Source organism: Denticeps clupeoides, chromosome 7 (genome assembly GCF_900700375.1).
Source record: "Denticeps clupeoides chromosome 7, fDenClu1.1, whole genome shotgun sequence".
In the NCBI taxonomy this organism is placed as follows: domain Eukaryota; kingdom Metazoa; phylum Chordata; class Actinopteri; order Clupeiformes; family Denticipitidae; genus Denticeps; species Denticeps clupeoides.
Window position 1 is genome coordinate 24,290,044 of NC_041713.1, and position 26,528 is coordinate 24,316,571.

The 26,528-nt window shown below is 41.8% G+C and overlaps 1 protein-coding gene across 1 annotated transcript; it reads right to left on the minus strand.

Annotated features, from left to right (window-relative positions):
* Window positions 1-17,931: 17,931 nt before the first annotated feature.
* Window positions 17,932-20,330, minus strand: lmo2 (LIM domain only 2 (rhombotin-like 1)). Its single transcript, XM_028987626.1, has 3 exons — window positions 20,101-20,330; window positions 19,498-19,713; window positions 17,932-18,761 (listed from the first exon to the last, which is right to left on the minus strand). Exons 1-3 carry the CDS (start codon window positions 20,139-20,141, stop codon window positions 18,542-18,544), a joined length of 477 nt encoding a protein of 158 aa, XP_028843459.1. The 5' UTR covers window positions 20,142-20,330; the 3' UTR covers window positions 17,932-18,541.
* Between the last annotated feature and the right edge of the window lie 6,198 nt (window positions 20,331-26,528).

Here is a 26,528-nt window from a genome sequence, read left to right on the forward strand (position 1 = left end):
GCCTAGGCCACTTTGGAAATATGTCTATTTCATGACATAACAAATAATTTATGTGATTATATCTCATTTTATCAATTCATATTTTTTTCAGCAGCAAGAGGTCAAATCTGAAACCACATAATATATTTATCATGACCAGGATTCCTCTGTCAATAAAAAAAAAAAACAGGTTTTAACTCACATGGCATTATGGATAACACAAATGAAAATTATCAGAATAATTTGATCTTCAGTGATCAGACTATGGACAATCTGGACACATCACCAGCACCAGATTAAAAAATACGGGAGAATGGTGTCAAGCAAAGAAACATTGTCTAGAGAATTAAGGTTAGTTGACGTCGTCCTGAGAAACTCTGAGCTGGATTCACCTTTCACTTGTCTAAAAAGTCACGGTCTTTTGTTCAATATTTCCAAATGTAAGTTGTGTTTTTTTTCTGCCTCCACCAGTGTCTGCGGAGTTGAAATTGGTTTCACATGAGTTGGGCACAGCCTGCGTCAGCAGATCCTCTGATTGAATTATGCAGGCCCAAGAAGACGCAGGGGGAGGCGGTGGTTGTACTGATCTTTAATTCAATAAACAGTACCAAGTCAGGAGACAGAAAAGATCGCCCTGCCATCCACATCTGACCTCTCAAGCTGTCAAGTGGGCCAGAGCAGCACAGGAACCATCACCAGCCCACCTCCGTCACACAGAACTGATGGCTTCATTTTTTTAGGTCCTGGTGCCAGGAGCATTTCCCAGTCTCATATGCTTAAAGATGCGCTCCATATGTGAGGAGGGTTCCCCCCAACCCATTTGCAGCAATCCCTTTAGTGATATGATCTTTTGAAGGAGATCATACAGCTTTCTTGAATTCAAGGCCCATTCCAGCTACATGAAGGGAAGGTGGAGGTCCGTGGGCATGTGCCTCATTTTGTGTGCTGTGTGCGTGACCATCTAGTTTATATAAAATTTGAAAATTGTTTGAGAAATGGAAATAAATGATAAAAACAGCACCACAATTCTAGACTCCATGCATGAGCAATCTAAAGTGTTTATGAACAGATTGGAGGGCATATTTGTAGAGATATTATCATGGATTGGCACGGCTTCGCATATGCATGACTTCCCGGAAAGAGCACAAAGGACAGGACAAGGTACAGAAAGACACATATAAATATAATGACCCGACATGGGACTGGACACAATGGGACTGCTTTTATACACGTAACATCAGTTGAAGTGAAGTGAAAGTGAAGTGATTGCCATTGTGATACACAGCACAGCACATGGTGACACAACCAAATGTTTCCTCTGCTTTTAACCCATCACCCTTAGTGAGCAGAGGGTAGCCATGAAAGGCGCCCGGGGAGCAGTGGGTGGGGACGGTGTGTGGCACCTCAATGGATCGTGATTTGAACCGGCAACCGCTAGGCCACCACTGCCCCTGAACACAATCAGGAATTAGACCGTATGAAACTCCGGACTGGCACACTGCTCCCCAGAGTACCCACCAGCGTCAGAACCATGGCATATATGTAGAAAAGTACAGACACCATGTGACCAAATCAGTTTTCCATACTGGTAATAACTTTCCATTTTCGGATTCATATTCTTTTTTAAAAAATTGCACTTTTTAAAAAAAAATTCATTTGCACTGAAAAAATAATTTAGCAGTTTTGCTTAGCCAAACTTATACTTGAAACTATGAAGTGTAAAAAGTGTTTTAAATTGTCCGTGTTTGAAAACCTGCAGCCAGAGCAAATAGAACAGGTTGTGTGCAATGCAATGTTTCTATAAAACTCAAAATGAATGTAAGTGACAAATGTACAATAATGGTTGTGTACACTTAAATATTTTCTCTTCATTTTCTTCATTAAAGGAAATCAATTCATTTCAGTTTTGACAAAGTTTGCCAGTGTTTAGAGGGCCAGAAGTCAGCACCATTTCAGTTCTTTAGGATGTGGGGTACTTTGTGTAAAAAAGTGGCCCAATTTAAACCAAAATAAAACAGATGGCTTTTTTGGCTGATTGTTGAACTCAACAATAACTTTAGACTGAAGTCATCAGTGTAACTGTTTCAGATTTTGATTTTTCCAAATGATATGTGTCTTCTCCTGCAGGGACAACTGGCATCTCCAGACAAGCACAGAATTGTTTTATAATTCTGTGTTTTCATGGGCATGCAGGAAGCCAGAAACTGTCTGGCTACAAACGTCGACATTGTCCCCCTTTACCAACAAAGGTTCACTTTCAGGAACAGCTAATTGGATGTCAGATGCTTCCAATTTCAACAACTATGTCAGATTCTGCTGTTATTTTTCTCTCAGTATACACTTTACCTCCCAATTCAATCCACAAGCATGAAGGTCAGAGTTAAATGCCTCCTTTCATGTTACTTTATTCATGACTTGGATGCCTAAGTATGTTATTTGCCACTATTTCAGGGAAATAGTTGTTTAAAGGTAACAAGTATATGGATATTAAATACATATTCCAGACTGCTAATGTGCATTTCATATTTACCATTTTTGTTTCTACACATTAGAATGAACATGTAAAGCAGTGGTAAAGTAATCTATAATTTTTGCTGTTTGCTTTCAATTTCTGAGGGAAAGTAATTTATTTAAAAAGTTGTTTTTAATTGTCCCATGTTTTATCATACACACTTTATCATACAATGTCATTATATGTTTTTATATCACAGTCGTTTTTGTCTTAAAGTAATAAAATTAAATTCTAATTGTTTCAGCAAACCTTGTGTTTAATGCAGTGATGCTATAGAAAAACTACCACATCTAGGAAGCACACCAACCTACATCCATCCTGCAATTCAGATAAATTGCAGCTTCTGACACTTATTTGGACTTTAATTTAAAAAGAACCATTCAGATGCAACATAACAAAGTGATTATGGAAAAGCCAGTTCATTTGGCATGTCTAAATCAATCTGTTTCGTTTGGAAACTGTGAATAAACATTGAACCATGTTAACGGTAACTGCTGGTGAGGTCACAGTCACCTCACCCACCCAGTGATGACTCAGGATGGCTGAAATCAGCCTCTTTTTATTTTGGTGCAGTTCCTCCTTGGATCATGTTGGTTCTGATCAGCTGGAAAGGGGACATTTTGGGGTGGGAATCAGAGTTGTGACCAGACACGACCTCAGTCTACAGGCCTCAGCCAACAGATGAGAGTGGAGCACTGCTCAGTGAGATGAAAGCACTATGTGACCTCCGCATGGTGACCTGTGAAGCCCTGGAACCCTGGTTCCTCTTCACTGCAGGTTCTCAGAGTGGATGGCCCTGGGGGTGGTAACAGTGTTTGACCTTTTACTGCAAAAAAGGACAAGAGAGAGTCATCAAAGGTCAAGGTTCAATGGCTGTGACCACACTATAGTTTCCAAGATGTTAAAACCACTGACAGTCACATCCGTTGGTCTGTTTTTGGAAGAAAATGACTGACAATGTAAATGAAAACGATGATCCGATCCATCAACAGAGTTCACTTTTATATTTTAAATGACAGCTAGCTTCATTTGAGCTAATGCCTGACTGTACTGAGATGTTTTAATTGTATTTTAATCAAAAGTGTTTTACTTTAACAACAGTGACAAATATGGACAAGGTTTAGGGTGAATATCAGGACAGAGACATGAGTCTGATCCACAGGTTCACTGCTTTGTTAACTGTAGTTGGAGCTGTGATGACAGGGAAAGGACGGGCAAGGATGCATGTCATCATACGAAAAAAAAAATATATTTACAACTAATGCAAATTTCAATATAATGTTACACAATAGAAAATTGGGAAAAATGATACTTATTAAATTGTAGGATTAAAGGGCAGGTGCTACTTCACCACCTGAGGTCCGTCTGTGTAGGTGCCTGCTGATGACAGTGGGCGTCTTCTGGTTTATCCACACATCACCATCCACCACAACGAATTCCCTGTCTCAAGATCTCATCAGCGCCTACACTAGAAGTAACTGTCCTGCATATAGATGTTACGCACATCTTGGCTGCGAAATAATCCAAGACTAAGTCAGTTTAGCTAGGGTTAGCCCAACAAATCTCAGTTCTCTTCTGCATGCAACACACATTAATGTTTATTCTGGTGGCCGCTTATGCTTAATGTGATCAAACACTGATCTGATATTAAAATATGAGTGGTGTGAATCTGTGTGTATCTTGTGTGTATCTTGAGTTCATGATGTACCAATTCCTACTAGCCCCGGCTAGCTGCATAACATTTTAACTTGGGAAAATAAACATATGTTACATATTCTTTTCATATTTGTGGATTCTAAAATGCTAAATTATTGCCTTTAGAAATACTGGGTTAATGGGTTTATTAAAAACATTCATGTAACCCTCCTCACGGCCACCCTCCACAAAGGTAACCTCTATTTTTCACAGTCCACCTCCAGGACTTGGGGTAATTAAATTAGAGGCGGTTGCTTGTCCGGGTAAAACAGGAAGGGAGAGTTTACCAGGGTCAGTCAATCTGACAGACGCTTAGAAAAAACATTGATCATTTTTCCGCTTTCAGGAAAACACTTAGATTCAGGGAATAATAATGGCTATATCAATTAGACATACACAGTTTCAGAAGTGAAAAAGGGTAGATCGGATAAAATACGAGGGGATCTCAAGATAATAATCATTTTGGCTGAAAAATGGTTCCAAGGTCAGGCGATCTATCCTATAGACAACAATTTAGTCATACTCAAAATAGCAATGAAATAATAATAATACCCTTCAGCTAAACCTTCATTGAACAGATGTAGTCATAGTAGGTTTTAGGTTTCATTAAGCAGTAAATCTAAACCAGTGTTTTCCTTTACTGACGAAATTTGGTATTTGCGTGAACTCGCAGACGTCCAAATGGTAGTTTGTTTTTTTTAAAGGTTTTAATTGGCTGTCATTAAGGGGCTCGCTTGTGTGTCTACGTCTGTAATCGTCCCCGCTAGTGGCAACTCAGACAGTAATTAGACATAATAACACATGATCACAAACAAACACGAAAGACTGTGTACAAACCCAGCAGCCGTGTTCAGTGGCGTTCAGTGCAGAAATGGGATTTGTGGAGAGGCAGCTTCTAGCTGGTGTTTGAATTTCATACAAGGAGCCAACCACAGACCTGACACAGACAACCTCTGCTCTATGGAAGATAGAAAGTCTGGAGATTGTCACACAATCCAATACAGAACAGGAAAATCTGTAAAAAAAAAAAAAAAAAAACATCCCCATTGCCTGCAGGTTGAGAGGAACAAAGAACCTAAAATCTGAAACACTGTGCTTTAGTTTTTGCTCTATAATGAAACTTTTAAGTGTATGTCATTAAAATATGGTGAAGATGGAAAATAAGGACTAAATAGCCACGTGACCACAAAATGTTCTGGGTTGTTATGCTTGACACTGATTTATTCTCATTTTTATCACTTTCAACAATCATTCCTACTTTGACAGAGAGTCCAAAATTCAGTTTGAAATGATGATGGTGATGGGTTGGTAACAGATGGCTAAAAATCTCTTTTCTCATATTTTACAGGTGGCACTGACTCTAGCACTGCAGGGTATGAGATGGAGAGGACAGAGGACCTCTCTCACCCACATAATTGTCTGGAATGTCTTAGGATAGACAATAAAGAGTCTCTTTCAGATGGGCCATAATGAGAATCATGCTGCTTGGGTTCATTTTAGGAGGACAATTGTTGAACAAGTGCCTTGTCTTGCTGCAACAGACAGCCCCGCAGGCCTCAGGCATGGTGTCCAACTTGGCATGGTGCTTCACCGGTGCTTTTATCCCTATATGTTGTAACCATTGCCCGAGTCGCATTATTTTTCTAAGATTCCACAACCCCTCACTACAGCACCCTAAAAAGGGAAAGAGCAAACTCAATTACAAAAAACAGGAATTACAACCAAACTCTGCTGCATTTTATTACAGTGATGGAGGGAGTCCAACTTTTAGATTTGCAGTTGTTTATTCATGATGCACAACAAAATGACAAAAAATAGCTAAGAGCAAAATGAGCTGCCATTTGTAGGGAGAAAATTGTGAAAGAGAGATAGAATTTCAAACTAGTATATTTTAGAATGAGCTTGAATAGAAAATATTCCAGAATAATGATTTGTCAATGGCAAGTTAGAAAATAAGGATATTTACATTTCAAATCTCATATTCAAAATGAACAATGTCCGGACAGTTGCTTTGATCAATTTTTCATGTACAAAATAATAGTTTTTTTTATACAAAATAAATGTTTTCTAAATAACCTTAATCTTTTGAACAGTAAAGTTTAAACGTAAAATTTCATTTTAAAAACACTATAAAATTCCAAGTAAAATCTCCTACTGCCTGTTGTTCCACTTTATCAATGGTCACCTAGCCACCTAAATTGTGGTTCCAAACTGTGGTAGTGTACCAGTAAAGGCACACTGACAAAGTTAAGGTAAGTCCTGAGGAAGGCTTGAAAATTGATTCAATTAAATTGTGGTTTCCAATACAAATGTCAATATTCAAAATAAGCACTATTCAAAAAAGATGATATGTACATATCATTGGTCTTGTTGATTCACTGTTACACCACCCTCTAGGAAGAAGTAAACACAGCCAGAACACTGTAACCAAATGCGTTTTTTAATTGCGTTACCTTGGAAAAACACGTAGTGATTATTGACCCTGTTGGCTTGCCATGGTGGCCTCATAGGAAAGTGACGTATTATCACTACTACTTAATAGGTTATGCTATGCAGGTAAATGTGGTCTTGTTCTATTCATATTAAGACACATTAATAAAAACGAATTGTGTTTCACTGCACTTCACTGCTCCCCACCACCTACACTATTTGATGAAGTCAGAACGCTTTTGAAACTTCAGCCTGTGCTGTACTCACTGTAAAATTTTCCATTTTCCCACACCCCTTCATGAGTGGAGTCTGCCGCTGGCCGCAAACATGTCAGCAATTTGGAGTCATCACTGCACATCACACTGAAGGAAAAAGCCACAAGGGCAGATGTTTGTGAAAATGTTTAGCCGCTAACATTTCCAGCGGAATGTTATTGTGTTCCTCTCGGACACTTGGCCATAGAAATTTGTCTGGACAAGTGAACCTTCAGGAGGGTGAGATTACGAACAGCACATGCATGGTGCCTGAGACAGGTCAAGATGGATGGAGTCCAAGGAAGCTTTAAGGTCCGGCAGGCCTCATGATTCAAGCCTTTAGGCGGTAGCTGGGGGGGGGGGGCGGACAAAGGGGACACTCAACCTTACTTCCAGATTTTACGCCTCCAACTCGCGTGCATTGCCCTTCGATGGCTTATTGAATTACTGTTAATTCTTCAATTAATGTCACATGGCAATGCAGTCAAAGAAAATTCTGGAGGGAAACCTTTGGTGTTTAAATGTTTTCTTGCTGGGGCACAGATGGTTATTGTACTAAAATTGTACTAAATTTGTAATCTCACCTTGATGTACAGTACAAGCCAAAAGTTTGGACACACCTTCTCATTCAATGTGTTTTCTTTATTTTCATGACCATTTACTTTGGTAGATTCTCACTGAAGGCATCAAAACTGTGAATGAACACACATGGTGTTATGTACTTAACAAAAAGTGGAGACCTGGCCTCCACAGTCCCCGGACCTGAACCCAATTGAGATGGTTTCGGGTGAGCAGGACCGCAGAGTGAAGGCAAAGGGGCCAACAAGTGCTTTGGATAAAAGTGTCTACTAAGTAAAGTAAACATCTCTAGGAACTCCTTCAAGACTGTTGGAGAACCATTTCAGGTGACGACCTATTGAAGCTCATCGAGAGAATGCCAAGAGTGTGCAAAGAAGTAATCAGAGCAAAGAAACTAGAATATAAAACATGTTTTCAGTTATTTCACCTTTTTTGTTAAGTACAGAACTCCACATGTGTTCATTCATAGTTTTGATGCCTTCAGTGAGAATCTACCAACGTAAATGGTCACGAAAATAAAGAAAACACGTTGAATGAGAAGATCTGTCCAAACTTTTAGCCTGTACTGTACATAGAATGTATTACTTATTGTTTAGTAGCTACAATTGTTTACAGATGTTTTTTTTGGGCTGAAAATAAATGATAAAATGTGCTCTGAACTACGGCTTATATTGTACATGTAGGAAATTCTTGTTATCTTCAATGAAAAACATACAGTAACAATGGAGCATTTTGGCATGTGTGAACGATATTTACCAAGCACTAGATAAGACATAGAATATGGTGATTGTTCCCTAATATCACATTCACTAGTTCACAATCATAATGGTTAAACTGAACCATTGATTATCTATCTGCAAGTTTTGGTTTAGTGGACAGCACATGCATTTAACATTAATACGAGTTCTCCCAGCCTGTCTATGGTTCTGCGTGGCTAGAAATGGTAATAGGTGTAAAGAGTGCTTTGGCCATTCTGCTTCGCCATTGAGAACAGCAGCTTAGACGATCGGATCTGGAATTTGTCTCCTTATGTCCTGATCAGGGGAAAGGTTACCTCCCATTTCTCATGCTGTTTCTTCCCAGAGAATTTACCGCCCCTCCCCTAAAAAAGTAGCATGCCGGGCATTGGATTGTGGATGCACTGGTGCCAGTGAGGGGGAACGGGCACAGTTGTTCTCTAGACCGTGGTAGGAGCTCCGACTTCTCTCCAGGGCACGGAGGGAGCAAGCAGGAGGGAAGACGCTGTACCTACCTCCATGTAGTGATACTCGAAGGTGGCTGGCTGCAAAGATGATTAACAGGCTCAGTTTGTCTCGGGGGGGACACAGTATCAGAGATGGTGCAAGGATTGTAGTTGGGGCAGAAGAGGTGGTCAGCAACATCGGGTCAAACAAAGGCAGAAGGGTAATCCAAAGTCGGGGTCAGAATGCAGTCAGCTTGAGGCAAGAACAGATTGAGAACTGCTGGTTAGTCAACAAATGAGTTTGCACCTGCTGTCGTCCTGGGCGTGGTGTCTTTCCGGTTCTGCGAGGTCGGGAGTGACACTCCACCAAACCTGAAAATGTGTGAAGCATAACAGTTGCTTGGTGATTGGATGTAAAATTGAGCATAAATGTATTTTTTTTAGTTCTGTCACGTGAGACTCTGACGAACCAGTGTGTTGATTCTGGAAAAAATTCTGACATGACTTCCTGTCTGCGCCAAACACTGTGGTTGGTGAATAGTGTTGAGAGTAATTTCCGTGAATGCATGTTCACCCTTTCTGGGGAAATCTCATTGTGGGACTGGCTAAAAGGGTCTGTAAGTTTGCACCATGGCTGAATTTTAGAAAGAGACTTCAGATATAGTATTAGGGGACACTAAGATAAATCAAAAAACAAACTGTAATGTCCTCTGGGCCAGCAGGTGTCGCCACATCTTTGTTTCTTTCCCCGTTTCATCCTAATACAGCATTCACAAATCTGCACCAGTTCCAGCACCACATCACCTGGTCCAGTTTGGTTCCAGCGGGGTTACCAGGTTACCAGTTTCTTTGCCTCATGGCTTGCTTCTTACTGTTTTTTCCAGTTCTTGCAGAATTGGCAGGTTTTGCATTTATTCTGCCTGGTTCCCTCTTCCACCATTCATTGTTCCGGTGGGTGACCAGGTTCATTGCAGATTTCTTCTCCTTGCTTGCCTGTTTTCCCACAGCCAGCAGCGGAGGATGCCACAGCTGATCCTACAGGAGGCTTCTGCTCGCCAAGCAGAGTCTTCTGCATTCTTTTCTCAGATTCTCATCTTACACCCAAGGTGGCACCACATCCTAATTTGTCTCCCTGTTTCAGTCCTAATTAAGAATCCCATATGTATCTCATTACTCTACCCGTATAATATTCTTATAACTCCCGATCCTTGCCCCTTATCTATGGTGCATGTGTCTGTGTTTTATCTGTTTTACTCCAGAGACATCAGTCAGAGAAGTGTTATGTAAAATTTGCTTTGGCCACAATTTTCTCTGTCCACTAGTGCTAATTTTTAATGCTGGCTCCTTCCTTACATTTATCCAGATTAAAACCAGGTATTGAAAAAATCTAGGTCTGTAATGTCTTCAATGATTTAAAATCATCTGAATCATGTTGAGTATAGGGTCAGTCTATTTCTTTAAGCTCCACCTTTCAACTATTTTCCAGTGGTTCTGCTGCCCTTCAGGCCTGGGTTCACAACTGTCACCCTGTATGTTTCTTCTCTGGACTTTGTCGGCCCTCGCACACTCCACACAATAGACACAGCAGTCTAATGAGGCTGCAGCCCATTGCTGAAGGGGGAAAGCTCAGAGAACCATGAGGAAATGGGCTCTGGCATGTTGACTCAAGAGAAAGTCCCCCTGGACCTCTCAATGGCCTGCTATTAAAGTTTAATCACTCCACTCATCCCCAAGCTGGGAGGAGAGGACGGGTGGCTCTTCACGGCAAGGACAAAGTGGTATATTTTACATTTCTGCAAGGTCCCACTTGTCGCTCTCATCAGTATGAATGCTGGGAACCGGGCCTGTTGTAGGCAAACGTTCATTATCTGAGCCAAGGCCATGTTTTCACAGAGACGTCTGAATATTGTTTGAAGCAACTTTGCATAATGGGCATTGATGGGTGCAATTTTTCCACTCTGCTCTTGTGCCTGAAGATCACACAGAGGCTTTTTTTCCAGACACAGAGAACAAGAAAGAGGGAAAGTAATGGAAGAACGGAGAACCGAGCTTTTCATGTGAAGACACTTTGATTTGAGTTACAGATTGGTTCCAGGTGAAGAAGCTATTTAAAGGGGAAAGTTGTCTAAGATTCGAAACAGGAAAGTTTTCCTTAATTTTACTAGCGGGGGTCTGTTAATCGCAGATAAGTGTGTGAGAGGGAATGACCAAGAGAGAGAGAAAGAGAGCATGGATTGCAGCTGGGTGGTACTTAGATCGGTTAAAAATGGGGTATAAGGCTTCAAGGACACTGTTTTTCAAGGTGTCTGTGTTTTAGGACATGCTGGGTGCAGTTCTCAACGCTAAGCTGATTGGAAGCAGGTCTAGCGTGGGAAGTCCAATTAGAGAGGGAAATTGCGCCCAAATGCAGTGATGTTGAGCGCCTGCCATTTCCCATCACTTACCTGCACTCCAAAATGGTCCCAGACACTGCAACATCTGTGCTCGTTTTGAAGCCAAAAGCAGGAATCGCCCTCTTTCCACAGCCCTAATTGGGCCTTCCTCTCACTTCACTGAGTCAATTTTTTAAAAGAAAACAATAAAGTGAAATGAACAAGTGATGGTTAGTGTTTTTACATGAATGTTACCGAGGGCTCATATTGAACTTCAAAACAAAAATGTCCTCTATAAAACCGCTTTGATGGTTGAGTCAGGCTATGAAAGTCCCTTCCTTCAAGCTAACTTAAGCTAGCTAATGTTTATACTCTCATATCTTCTGGTTTAAGATAGGTCAGCCAAAACATTAACACTGATTATCTAGCTACAGTGCCTGCAGTCACGGGTTGGGAAATATTTCAACAATCTTATTAAGGTCATTACATATAACACTGTAGGACATGGATCTAGTACAGTTGTGCATGGAGGTTTGTAGACTGTGCAGCAATCACACTTGCTGAATTGCAGGCTGCAGCGCAATTTGGTATAGAAGAACAAAAGCATCAAGAAAAATATGCAGTGAGGATCAGAAAGCCTGACAAGGGTCAAAAAGTGACACTAGGTGACTGGGCCAGGGCATCTCCAACACAGCACGACTGATCAGGGTGTGCAGTAGTTAATACCTACCAACAGGGGTACAAGGAAGGACAACCAGTGGAACCCGCATGGAAGCTCCTGCATTCATGATGACATGTTTCACCTACCAAACCTTTTTTTATTTCCTGATGCCAGTGCCCTCTTTCAGCAAAAAAAATCACTTGAGGAACACGACAAAAATTTCAAGATATTGACTTGCTCCACAAAAAAATTCAAGCTGTAAATTCAATCATAAATCTGGGAAATGTGCTGGAAAAACAAGTCTGATCCATGGAATCCCCACCTTGCAAGTTACAGGAGTTAAAGGATGTGCCTCCAACATTGTTGCCGCAGATACCACAGTATACCTTCAACAAAGATCCCTGTTCATCAATGGGCAGCATGTCAAGGAATTGATAAATGTTATCTAATCATTGTCTTTGACTAAGATAACATATTTCAGAAACCAAGAGAATCTTTTCTTAAAAAACGAGGGTTGTTTTTTAAGTTATGATGATTATGACTGATGGTGAAAAATGAAGATGTGACAGAAGTGCACTGAAAATGAGCAAGAAAAGGCAAGCCTGAATGTTCCACACAAAAAACACGTGAGGAACTCCAAGCACTAGACACTCGAGCCAAATGATGGATTTAAAAAAATTCCTAGCTTAATGAAAACCATTTCTCCTGGCAGTTGGACAAGTTGGATTTAGTGCTGTGTAATTCCTGGTCTCTGCATTTCAGTCCCATTCCTCAACTTTGACCTTCCTTCAGTTTGCTACTTTCAGTACTTTGTGTAGAAACCCACATTGCTTCCTTTATCCAGGATAAAAACACTGTGATACAAACCCCTTTGGTTACTTTATATGTGTGCATATTTAATGGACTCAAAAGGTTCAAACCAATGTATTGAAATAAACTGTTAATGTTAATAAATGGGGTCTAGCAACATTCTTCCATAATTTGTACTCAATATATTGACTGTAAGCCATGAGACTGCCTTCAATCTGTTAGATAAAATATCAATTTCATAAGGTATTTAGGTGAACACACACACACACACATACACACTAAACTTAGGGCTACCTCTGTAATCCTCTTCAGATAAAATGACATCCGACCTCAGTGTGTACTCGGGGCTCCGAGATGGCAGTCGACCTTGTAATCGCCAGGCCAGATCTGGAAGCGAGTTTAGACAGATTGACCCAGCCCCTGATCAGCCCACTGGTGCCAGCAGAAGAGGAGAAAAACATACAAGCATGAAGAACAAAGCTTCAGCTAGAAGAGCCTCGGGCCATCACTTCCGTAAAAAAGCTATTAAACACCTTATCCAGCAATTCGTGTTCTAGAAGTGCTGCAGCACTACTTGTGGCTTTAATATTTGGAACTTTTTTTGTTTCAATTATTTAATTTCAATTAGAAAAAGATGGTACTTCCTGTGATTCCTATGGTACTGACATGATTTATGTCAGTTTCCCCATTAATTCATCATAGTCCTCGTCCTCAGCTTCACACCCAACAAGTCTGCTGCTGACAGTTTGGCAGGGTATGACAGAGTTATGGTATTTCAGTGGAGGTGAAAAGCCCAAAGTATTAAAAGTATAGACCAAAATGCTACTGAGCAGGCTTTAACTGCTGTTGTTTCTCCGGTGTTGCCGTTTTAAAGGTCTGGGAGACCTGGACTGCAGCATCATGGCTGGTCCACGGTGGAACAGACCTGCAGAGAGCCTCTCCAAGCGTGGTGCTCTTGGGTCAGACGGATCCAGCAGTGTAGCCTCACATGTGGTGATCATTTCAGAGGGGAAAATGACTTATGATGCAAGAAACATGTGTAAGAGCCATTGACGGGATCCAAAAGAGATTTATTTCCGATAGCGGAGCTGTGTCAGCATCCTACTCCATGGGAACATGTCCCATTTCTATGATTGTGTTGGCCTGTCCATCCTAACAACTACCCTGCTCACTATGTCCATCCCAGTGCCTTGTTGTACTTTTATCTTCTCTCGGCAGAAGAACACGCTTCCTTCATCTCAGATCTGTGCTCCATCACGGACCAGGCTCAGAGAGGGAGAGTGAAAATCACAGGCTAACCGCATGCTAATTGTTGGCCCTGCCTCTGCCCTCTCAGATTGCACGCGTATGGCTGTGTGTTTTGATGGATGTCTGTGGTAATAATGATTATCCTGCCCAGTTCTCAGCTGGGCACCATGTCAAAGCCAGGAAGCCTGGACTCACATGAGGCGGGCAGTCAGCGACTCCTCTGAGTGATGGTCTTCATAACTTGTGCATATGAGAAACAGTCAACACGCAGGTCCAGAGATTCATTATGGTAGTTAAACCAAATCCATCCATCCTGCACATTTGGGAGAGTTTGGACACTGATTTTGTTTAATCTTAATCCATTAGTCCAGTCTATAGTATTTTTCACACCAAAACTGAGCTCTACTGGTGCCACAAAGTGACTTGACACTGCTGCTGAACTTGTCACCCACCTTTTCTCAGAACACCAGGGTTAAAGGTCACAATAAACACCTTCTACAGCTTAGAATGGCAACCTGTCTAAAAAAAAAAAATCCTCCAGAAGTTTGAAGTGGCCCTGTAATCTAGGATAAGATTTAATTTAAGGTAAATCTTAGACAAGTCAATATAATGTGGAGGACAATTTTAAGCATGAAGTATGAAGTATTAAGTATTCACATATGTTAAATCACATCCTGATTTAACATCAATAACATGAGTAATTTAACCCTGAGATATGTACACGAGACAAACACAATTATTAACAACAAGATTTCCACAAAATCTTTTGTTAATACTTCTGTTAATAAGTTGTTACATTTCTGTAAAACCTACAAAAAAAAAACATTAATGATGATCAAAAGCATACAGCAAGATGATGTCCTGAACCAAGATATTCAACATTGTAAGCAAATTATTAAGCAATTAAGCAAAAAAAAACCTGGATTTAAAAAAGCAAATAGATAAGAGCCCCCCATTGCAGAACCATACTGTTACCGTTGATCTGTTTTAGAAGGGTCCCATTTTTGATATGAGTCAATCAAAGAAAATATCTAAGGAGTTATCTGAATTTACTTAAACTGGGTTAAGAACTACCCAACAGATGATTAAAAACTAGAAGGATAGTCTTCATGGAAGAAATGAGGTCAGAATAATTATCTACCTTTAATGGCAACACTCCTTGATTGGCTGTTATTAGAATGAGCATCAGTGAGCATCTGAGCCCCACGAGCACCAGCAAACCATCTGAGGTGCATATATTGGAAGTGGAGGGTCTGTATGCATGTCAGATTAGACCATTTCACTTTAGCTCTATGTGTTCTGCATTTAAAAAAACAATACACATGTACACAATAAAATGTAGCTGACAACACCGAAAATAGATAAGCACATGATCCAAATAAATTGTATTTGAATTAGACACAGTGCATTCCAGACCTATTTTGGTTTAACAGTAAGGCAATAACTAAGATAAACAAAGTAGATCAAATAAAAAATGTGCAGTTGAAGCATAGTACTTAAATAGAGCCCATTAACTCTAGATGAACTGCATCGTTTGTATTTGTAGGCTTTAGTAATTATTAAAAAAAATAGGGATATATTTCTACCTATTGGCAGTTGTTTTTAACCAGTTACTCAGACATGGGGTCATGACGCTTTGGGACCAATAGATCCTGTGCACATGTCAGGCATGTTGAATCATTCGTCACCACTGCACTAGTGGCTTGGCATCGTCACACGACACCCTCCAGAGCAGCCAGTCTGACATTCCCTGCAGACCGGGCCTCTGCGGCTGTAAGAGACAGTGGAGGGGATGTCAGTGTAATTCACAAAGACCAAGGACCAAATGTTACCAATTAAAATGGCCTTATGAGGTGCCAGTGAAGTGCAGGGTTGGCTGGCTCGTAGGTATGCTCACATTTCTCCAGCTTTCTTTTGTGTTTGTGTCTGCTGAGGGACAGGAAGGGCACGTTCACAATGACTTCTACACATAACACATCACATACATGTAGAATGAGCTGAAATGTGAAATATTAAACAAGAAATGCACATATAAAGAAAAGTTAAAAGAAAACAAAATTTCACAGAGATCAAGAGTGATGATCTGTACCTTGTGTATGTTGCGCCCTCTGCTGGTGGAAGTGATCAGCGTGAGCGAGGAGCACAGACCCCTGCTAGAGACACTGTGAGAGGAGGACACTGGCACACTATGCTCCAGAAGTTTCCTTTGCAAACGTCTTTCCATTTCCATGGGCACAGCCAGTCTGTTTTCTGGGTTCTTCTGTGAATGCGCTGGCGTCACACGCAGATCTGTTGCAGGCCCGGCTTGTACACACAAACACACAGTTACACACGAAGTGTGTGTGCGTGAAAGAACGAGAGATGACACAAGACACACAGTATAGGAGCCTAGTCTCTGACTCAGTGCCTGTTTCTGGTAAAGCTCATGTCCAGTCAGGGCGGCTGCAGAGCAGCATCATGGGATTGAAAGCAGGCCTTATGCCTTTGTGCCTTTTTCCACTCTCTTCTCATGTCGTGACCAGCGCTATTTTCATAAGTCTGGACTCGGGTGGGGTTTACAGCCAGCCCTTTCACCTGTCCCACCTCGCAGATGGATGGGTGTATTCTGGACATGTGGTACACACCACAAATTCTCAAAGACAAACACAACATACAATTCATAATGCAAGTGTGCAACGATTAAAGCACATCATTTCACATCAAAAGCAATATGTAACACCACAAAACTGACATAAGATCTTATTGAAATGAACCTATGAAGCCTGATTCTGGTGCATCAGCAATAGAGTAAAACTGCAGTAATATATGTTCATTAATCTTTAGAAACAGCACTCACTATGGGGAATTCCATACATATATAATATGCTATCTACATTATAATGAGGTTGTGAGATGCAGGATTGAAAAACATGCCAGGGTCACTTAAATACAGATCCTTTATGTAGACATGTGTGTGTTTATGCATGTATGTCTCCATAGGTGGCAAAAGTAACTTCACTGAATTCTTCATTCTTCACTGAAGCAGAAGTATTGAAGTAACGACTCGACTTTTTTACTCAAGTTTAAACAGTATAAAGTAAAAAAACAGTATAAACTAAAAAGATGCCATGTGAAGGACATTGCTTACTGGACCTCATATCGTATGAATAAAATTGTAAAGGAATAGAAACAAACATTCTGTAAAGTGTAAAAATATATATTTCTAGACCTAATATTATCCCACTAAATACTCGCTTCATATAACAGACTAAAATGTCTTAATTGACACTCTAGACAACAAACATTTGTGTTAAACATGTTTGTCGTAAAAGCACAAATTAAGCACAGGAATAAACCTGACTGTTTCACACAATGTAACGGTGTGTGTGTGTGTGTGTTAATGTTAATAAATGTGAGCCTCAGACTACACCATGTTGGTCATGTTTATCCTGGGGTGACTAAGTCTAATCGTCTGTGTTTTATTATAGTCACCATTTTGCTGAGAGACGGTTTGTGAGAGTTCGGTCTGTGCTGCTGAGCCACCAGCTCACAGTGAAGGTGACAGGGGGCTTTTGTGCTTTGTTCCATCCCCATTGTCGCCATGTCAACCCCACGTCATGCCACCCTGCGGAAAGCCTCTGGAGAGTCCCCTCTTGAAGAAGCCACCACACCGATTTAGCTGAGAAAAGAGAAAAGGCCTGCCCTCATTGTCATTTGCATGTCCACCATGTCTCATGTGCCTCCAGCTTTCTCCCACATGGTTCCAGAAGGTACCCAGATCCCCAGCTGCTCGTGTTTGTGCCTGTCAGGCCCACTTCTGCTATTGGCTGACGTGACAGGCCGAGTCTTCACATCATCAGGACCTCACACGCACACCCAGGACACAGGCGCAGTTGTCTGGCCTGGCATTCGCCTTCCAGTGGGAACAGCAGGGACGTGACTGGAGCGGAGATGTGGACGAGCTGCTTCTGATTTGAAACGAACTCACGCCATGCAAGGCAGAGCTGGGGAAATGGGGTGTGATGAAGGCTTGAAGCGTTTGCCTGCTGCTACGTGTGCTGGAGTTTCGCTTCTCTGTTTCAGAAAGAGGGTGCATCTATTAATACGCCAAACTAAGAGAAACCCAGATACTGAAGACATGATAAACGCTCAGCAGGAGAACATTTGCTTATTCATTCCTACTTTACATTTCATTTTTCAAAGCAACCACAAATGAACTTCACTCTGTCTCAGTTCTAGTCTTTGTGTTTATTTCATAGGGATGGAAATATACACATTTCTGCATATTTAACCAGGTCTCTTCATTCAAGCTTTTGTCAAAAATGTTGTGTACATTTGTACATCAGTGGAAAGTATGAATCTTTCAAGAATGCTCGTCGTAACAAACCAAACTGAAGGGACGGAGGTCTCCAAAGTGGAAAATCATTGGTAGTGCATTGAGTCCTTCACTGCCCTCTTCTGGTGGTTTTTGAAAAAAAAAAAAAACACATTGAATGTGGATAATTCAATGTTATTCACGTGATTTATCACATGAATAAAAAAAATGTAAATACTACAAGTTAAATGACTTTATTACTTTAACTGCCCATCAGTAGTTTCCCCAAAGGGGAAAAAAAAAATCACTCTGTCATTTCATCAGTGCATTTGAATACAATAGACAAACTATTTCAAACTATTCCTGATTTCTACAACAGTTGACTGCAGAAAGGATTTTAGTGCCAAGTACATTAAAGCACTGTCCCTTTATGCTTGTTGTAGATATTGCATGGTGTTCACTGAACTTTTTGAAATTGTCTCCACATGCTGGTGACCGCACCACGATGTCACAGAGTGCGCCTCCTACATGTTCCCATTGAGTTTGGTCCATTCAAAGATGTCCTGCTCGCACACAATGTCCGAGTTGATGAGCAGGTAGCGGTCTCCCACGCAGAAGTGCTTCTGGCAGGCGGCACACTTGAAGCACTCCAGGTGGTAGACCTTGTCCCGCACGCGCATGGTCATCTCGAAGGCGCGGATCCGCTTCTCACAGGAAGCACAGAGTCCATCCTGACCAAACAGCCTGCAGGGACAGGACAGCGTTGAGGACACATTGAGAAATATGGACAATGGAAGTCACACAATCAGGAGATTATACCACAGTTTACCTTTTAATAATGATTATTAAAGATGCTTACACGCATGATTCCATAATGTTTCTTGTCTTGTTATTATCTATTAATTTATGGAAATCCTTAGGGTGCCTTCAACCTTTGGCCCTGTCCACACGAAAAGGCTTTTTTTTCTAAAATGTTTTGTCGGTTTTTAAAAAACCTGCATCCACACGAGAGCATTATCTGAAATGTTGTCATCCACCCCGAACCCAGTTTTAACCCCCTCCACACCTCTAGGTGGCGCAGTAACCGCCCTCTCTCCTTGTTTAGCATCTAGTTGTCCTCCATGGTGAGTTACGCCCGATGTTGTTCTCCAGCTGCGTATTTTTATCAGACCTGCGCACTGTAGAGCGCGTCAGTGCCCAATCTGTACCTCTGAAAGCCACCATGTTGTGGTCTAACCCGAACCAGCCTGGCAAGTGGTACGGATTGGGCACTGACCTGCCCCGTAGAGAGAATATCTTAGTTAGTAGTTAACCGGCTTATAGTTGTAGGTATGGCGCATTCGGGGTTATAGGTCAGGCTGGAGGTTGGGTTAATACACCATCTCCGTGTGGACGGAATGAAATGTGCCTGTTATAGAGAAAAGTCGGAGAGTATTTGTGCTTGTGGAGAGGCTGGAAGAACGCGGAAGCGGGCAGGCACCTGAGGTAGTCTCTCCGGCACAGCTTGCGGCCGAGTTTGTAGTAAAGCCGGCGCCCGACCTCCCCCAGGCGGCAGCCGCACAGGTCGCAGCTCAGGCAGTCCTCGTGCCAGTACTGCTCGATGGCCTTCAGGAAGAAGCGGTCCCCGATGCTCTGCTGGCAGCCGCCGCACGTCAGCAGCGACGGTGGCATCTGCAGAACCTCGTCCACCGGCTCCCTGTACGGGGACGAGAAGGAGATGATTAACTTAAAGATGAGTAAAAAAATCCCCAACATTTGGCTTAATACAGCGTTATTGTTTTATAATATCCTTCTCAATGCAGTGCAGTTTATATTTTAATATCGCTGCTTGACTGTGTAATCTGTACAGTTTAAAAGGTCTGTTGTATGTCGGTTTTGCTGCTAGAGACGTGCATTTATATTTCCTGGGGAAAAGTTAACGCTATTAATGTAAAATGTGGAAATGTGTAGATCATAATCCCTGGGAACAAATATTGTTGGAATTGCCGTTTTCCATTCAAAGCGTCCCAAAAACCCTCATTTCATCTGAGGACACGGACATGTCGGAGAGATGTAATCTCGTGGCCTGTGGAGAAATACTCACTCGCTCGCCTCCAGCGTCTTCCTCTCGATGGCAGACGACATTCCTTCAGCGCGTCGCGTCCGCTCACATTTTCGAGAAATGAATTTCGTTCAGTAAAATACGAATTCTACACATGCACGGGCGAGCAGGTGCCCGACGCGATAAAGCGCGGTCTGTGCGTTGATTTCTGCCAGCCTGCCTCGCGCCGCCTCGCGCCGCCTCACGTGTGCGCGCAGTCGGCCGCGCGCGCTCTGCCCGCCCCCGTCAGTGCGGAGCAGGTATTTTTAAACGGCCCCGCCCCCTCGGGTTCCGCTGTCATTTCCTGCTTCCTGCTCACGACTGCCTACAATGGGCGGAAATGGCTCTTAAAGCGGCCGAATGGCACGACTATACGGTCGTGACTGAGCCGCGGGTCACGAGTTCATAATTAATTTCACATGATCTATATCTATCTATCTATCTATCTATCTCTCTGTCTGTCTGTCTGTCTGTCTGTCTGTCCTGCCTTATGCACCATTTATTCCAGAATCCCCTTATTTTCATTAAATCTGTGACATGATGTGTGTAGAGAAAGAGACTCTGTGCTGCAACACATTATTGTTCTCCATCTGTAGACTTGTAGTCTTTGCTTGTAGGATCGTTCATTAGTTTACAGAGTTGGGGTGACCTAGCGCTTAAGGAAGCGGCCCCGTAATCAGAAGGTTGACGGTTCGAATGCCGATCCGCCAAGGTGCAACTGAGCGTTTACATTTACATTTACAGTATTTATCAGACGCCCTTATCCAGAGCGACTTACAATCAGTATTTACAGGGACAGTCCCCCCAGAGCAATTTAGGGTTAAGTGTCTTGCTCAGGGACACAATGGTAGTAAGTGGGGTTTGAACCTGGGTCTTCTGGTTCATAGGCGAGTGTGTTACCCACTAGGCTACTACCACCCTACCACACTGCTCACCAAGGGTAATGGGTTAAAAGCAGAGGACACATTTCGTTGTGTACACCGTGTGCTGTGCTGCTGTGTATCACAATCACTTCACTTTCACTTGTTTTACCACCATTTCTACACATCAACATTATTACCACTTTCACTTTTTAATGATGCTTAATTAGGATTGTATGTAGAGTTACTTAACCTTTAATTACATTTGCATTGTATTTTTATTTCTTTCAGTGGTTCTCAAAATGAAAGGGGCACGGGGAGCGGTCCGTGGGGACAGTACTTTGCTCACTGGTTTGGGATTTTGCACCTTGGCTGTTTGGGATTTGAACCAGCAACCTCCTGATTACAGGTCCGCTTCCTTAACCGTGAGGCCACTACTGCCCTGTACTGTACAGTAGAATCATGCTTTGTGTGCTACTTCAGTATCACACTGAATTTTCACATTGAAAAGAAGAGAAGGAGAAATGGAAACAGAATAGTGATTTTTAGTCAACAGACCTCCAGGGAATATTAACAGGAGAACTGTGCAAAAGGGCCCTTCCTCAGCACCAACCAACTGGTTTCCACTTTTTCCTTCAGGACCCCAGAGTAACACAGATGAACATGGATTTTTTAGCAATTTTTTTGTTAATGATTTTATTAAAGCATCAATATGAACTGAATTCAGTGCTACTGATTGTACGAAATACATTGCTGCCTAAAATACAGGAATTTGCTTAACAACAAAAATACTGGCAGTTTTGCAGAAGAATGAATTCTGAATGCTTATTGCTTGCTGAATTGTTACATGTGATATTTATACCTTATATATGATGTTAGGTCACATCATTTATAGTCAACTAAAAAAGCAGCAAGGCCATGTCTTTCTTTTTTCTGTCCCTTTTTATCTATCTCCTAACACCCATCTCAGAGCTGTTAATGGAAAACTCCTCTTATCTCTGACCAGAGCCAAAGAACTGCCTGGCGGTGGGATGGGCTGAGCTTACTGTTGGACTGAGTTTGGAGATAAAGAACCAGGTTCCTCTGAGGCCAAACCTGCCAGTTATATAGGAAAAGTTAAAAAGATTTGCACTGGACTGTATGGGTCAACTTCCAATGTAGGCCATGCCTATTTGGGAGCCACGTCCAGACAATTTATTCACATATGAACATTGACACGGTCCCATGACAACATGTTATAATTGCTATTCTGTGTCCCTTTTCTTCACCTTATGGCTATGCACTTCCTTTTGACCTGGAGAGTTGGAGAGTTGAAGTTGACCAATCCCAATCATTTAAAAAACAAAAGAAGCCTAACACAGACGTCCCTTCACAGTCACGTGGTAGGGTAGCAAGCCTTTACATTCTTGTATCATTGTAGAAGATATTGGTACTGGTGACACCAGCCAGTGCTCCATCAGGAAATATATAGCGCACATCACTACTGCTTCTACTGCAAATAATTCCTTTTAAATATTGTATATATAGAATATTCTATATTTTGCATATGGTTATTTTATATCTGAGACAGTAAAGGACAGTGTACGTTTTGTTAATATTGTGTTATTGCACATACACTTACATTTATGATGAGTTTTAAAAATCTCATTGGAGTGATAACATTGTGCGTCTTGTTTTAAGAGAAGCACAGTGTAAATCAAAATATAGAACATAATAAAATCTTTTCAAAATTGCACATGACAATTAATAACACCTAGAAAAAAATAATCATGATTTTGTGACTGCAGGCTCCTGGTCGGATGAATTCATAGTTAAAACACCACACAAGAGGCGTTTACCATTTCCTGACGATTGGTCGGGGCCAAGAGGATGCAGAGGACATGAGCATACATGAACCGTGGCAGGGGAGCCCTGAGTCAGGCCGACTTCCTACCATCTCCACTCAGCCATCCTGCTGCACCCTGATAGGCTGGACTGACTCCAGATGGCTCTTAATGATAGGCCCCATGGGGCTGTGTGAGTGCCACAGAAACTCCCGTGTGTCAATCTATACACCACGGTATAAGGGCCACTTTCCCTTTCTTTCCTAAAGTGGAGGGAAGGTGACAGAATTATTGATGTTGCCGCTCAGTAACCGCTAGCAGGCATGAGATACACACGTGTGTCAACAAAATGCAGTGAATAATCTGCACCCTAAGCAATTCTGATGTAAAAAATGTCATTTCATTGGTTCTGTGTGATTCTTGGACATACAAACATGGGTAATAATAAACTCATAGGGCAGTGTTGAGTTGACTTTCGGACCAATGGGAAAGGTCACTTAACATTTCATTGTTTCATGAACTTTGGATAGCTCATTGTTTGCCGTGCATGGAATGTCCGGCCATGTGGCTGTGGAAAAATGTGAGCTGAAATCCCGTTTCAGAGAGCCTAAACTTTTCAGTCCTAATTATGCCTGAATCTGCTGTTTGGCCCAGAAGAGGTGGAGGGGTCATCCATCACCGGCTGATTAAACACAACAGGCTCATTTCCTGTCAGGAGAGAACATTGATATGCTGTTATGGTGACTTACTGATAGCACGTTCACTGGAACGGCAAATGCAAGGACAACTGCTTTCTGTTTAATCTCAAACCAAATTATTATTGGCTCTTCTTTTTGAGGTGCACCTCTGAGTAATGGAAAATTACAGAAGTGCTGGATTACTGCAGAGAAGAGCAGATACATTTTTTCTGCTTCAGAAACACCACAGACATGTCTGCCAAAAAGAAAAGAAAACCAGGGACGCCCTGTCGCCTGATTGAAACATAGCAGGCTGCGGAAATGAGTCACTCGTTGAAAGGGAGCTTCACGTCCCCACGGGACCCTTTGCATATCAGTATTGTCCCATAAAGAAAACAGCCTTTAAGGAGGACAGTGCAATCTGAGCGCAGTGTGGCCATGTTAAGCGCTTCCTCTATTCACCAAACACAACCCTGAGGGAGCCCCTGGTTCATTTGCATCAGTGCAGACCTGGCTATTGTAAATATCGGGAAGACATATGATGAAAAGGTTGTCATTGAAGCGAGTCTATTTGCTAAAAAAAACAAAACGTTTCATCTCATGGCCCTAGCCATGCCATCAGGTGTGAAGCTTCGTGTCCAATCAGAACTGGATTTGAGGTCCAGAGTTTCAGAAGCCCAAATGAACAACGTTATGTTGTGAAACTATTTTTTAATGACTTTTTTACTGTTTAAATACTGTGACATGCTGCACTAAATATCAAGTTTGCAAATGAAAGCAAGAGTAACCCTCCAATGTGGCAGACCACAGCAGAACTCTGACACCCCCTGCAGACTGTTATTTGTGCCACCACAGTGTGAACAGTGACTACTCTTTACACAGTGACATGATGTATCCTAGATCACAGTAGAGTGAAGAGAGTGCCAGACTATTGTCGAATTAAAATGTTACCTATTGCTGCCATCCCATTTTTCAGTGAAAATAGGTGAATTTGAGTAAACTCCAAAAGACTTGTTTTAGGGGTGTTCAGTTTACAGTTGTTACCCCAGAGAAACTGTAATTATTGTCTCATTGAACACACCCCTGGACTGAGAAATAATTTGGAAACCTGGAACCATGAGACCAGGATTTTGGGAGTGGTAGCAGAATACGAGGGGCAGAGACCATGCCACAGCTATCGACCCTAGTAAGACAAGGGTAAACTGTAATCCACTTGGTTATTTGTGTATTCATTTCCTACCCTTCATGTGTGTTTTGTAAAGTGAGGGAAATTTAGAATGAATTCATCCATAATCTCCTGGTGAACCTGTTGAGTTGGATAGATGGTGTAGCTATAGAAGCATTGCTTTAACTTTCCAACTGAATCATGTATGGTGGAACAGGGAGAGAAACAAGCTGTGTAGGGATTGGTGTAGCACCCCTGGGGATTTTCACCATCTCTGGGGACCCTAATGGACCACTTATTGGCCTGCCCTGGGCCAAAAATTCAGCTTTTTTTGTTCTGATAATTTTTAGCAGTACTGACCAGATAAGACCACTGGCCCAAAGACATTAGCAGCAAATCTAACAAGTGCAGAATGTTGCAGCTGTGATGGCCAACATTCACAAAAAGTTGGTTTATTTAAGGATTGATGGACTTCTACATCCCCATTCAACTTTTCAATTTAGGAGGGTGATGGCAAGGGGATGAAACTGTTCCTGTGTCAGATGGTCCTGGTCTGCAGACTTCTGTATCATCTACCAGAGGGCAGCAGGCCAAAAAGTCTGTGTCAATGGTGTGAGGGATCTGTGATGATCTTCCCTGCCCGTTTCTTGGTTCTTGAGAAGAACAGGTCCTTGATGGATGGCAGGGGGACACCGATGTTTTTTTCTGCCTCCATACAGTCAGTTACAGTCTGTTCATATGCTGTTGAGTGGCTGCCCCATACCAGATGGTGATGGAGGAGCACAGGATGGACTCAACGACTGGCGTGTACGGTCTTGTTTCTTATCTATTTGGTAGAAATACCTGCTATTATCCTGACTTTTAATTAATCAATCGGGGTTAGAAATAGCTCATATGAAAAGCTAAAGCCCTACCAAACAATGTTTAATGCATTGAAATGAATTAGTTTCACTGAAAAAATATTTATCATTTAATCAAGACAGAAAGGTCAAATTTTGACAAGACAAAAGTTGTCACCTATACAGAAATTGAACAAATTTACTGCAAATACAAAGATATGTCAGCAAATTTAGTAGTGGTGCTGTGATATCCAAATTTAATATCTTGTATGACTTCCAGCTTGAAGGACAGCACCCATGCAGTTCGGCAAGGATTCATACAATTTATTGATGAAGTCATCAGGAATAGCAAATAAATCAGTCTTGCATGCCACCCAGAGTTCATCAATATTCTTTGGTTTTGTCTTCCATGCTTCCTCTTTCATCCTACCCCACACATGCTCAATGATGTTCATGTCTGGTGAGTGGGCTGGCCAATCCTGGACAATCTTGATCTTCTTCGCCTTGAGGAACTTTGATGTGGAGTTGGAAGTATGTGATGGAGAACCATCCTGCTGCAGAATTTGGTCTCTTTTATGGTTGGGAATATAAAAGGTACCTAAGATTTCCTGGTATTTCAGACTATTGATGTTGCCTTCCACCCTGCAGATCTCTTGCACACCCCCATACTGAATGTAACCCCAGACCATGATTTTTCCCGTTCAAATCCCACTTAGTACCATTGTGTCCCTGAGCAAGACACTTATCCCTAAGTTGCTCCAGGGGGGACTGTCCCAGTACTGATTGTAAGTCACTCTGGATAAGGGCGTCTGATAAATGCTGTAAATGTAAATGAACTTAAAGATCTCCACAGAAGACACTGGTCTGTCTGATATGGTGAGGAGAGCAGTGTTGAAGGACAGCACCTATGTCCACTGTCAACTCCAGAGTACCAAATTCCTGTTGGTATACAGATTCTAAAAAGGTACACATAAAATAATTTAATTATCTACCAGTGTGTATTAAGAGAAAAAAAGAATTGTGAAATAAACATGTGAAAGTGTCCATCTACTCATGCAGCTACTCGT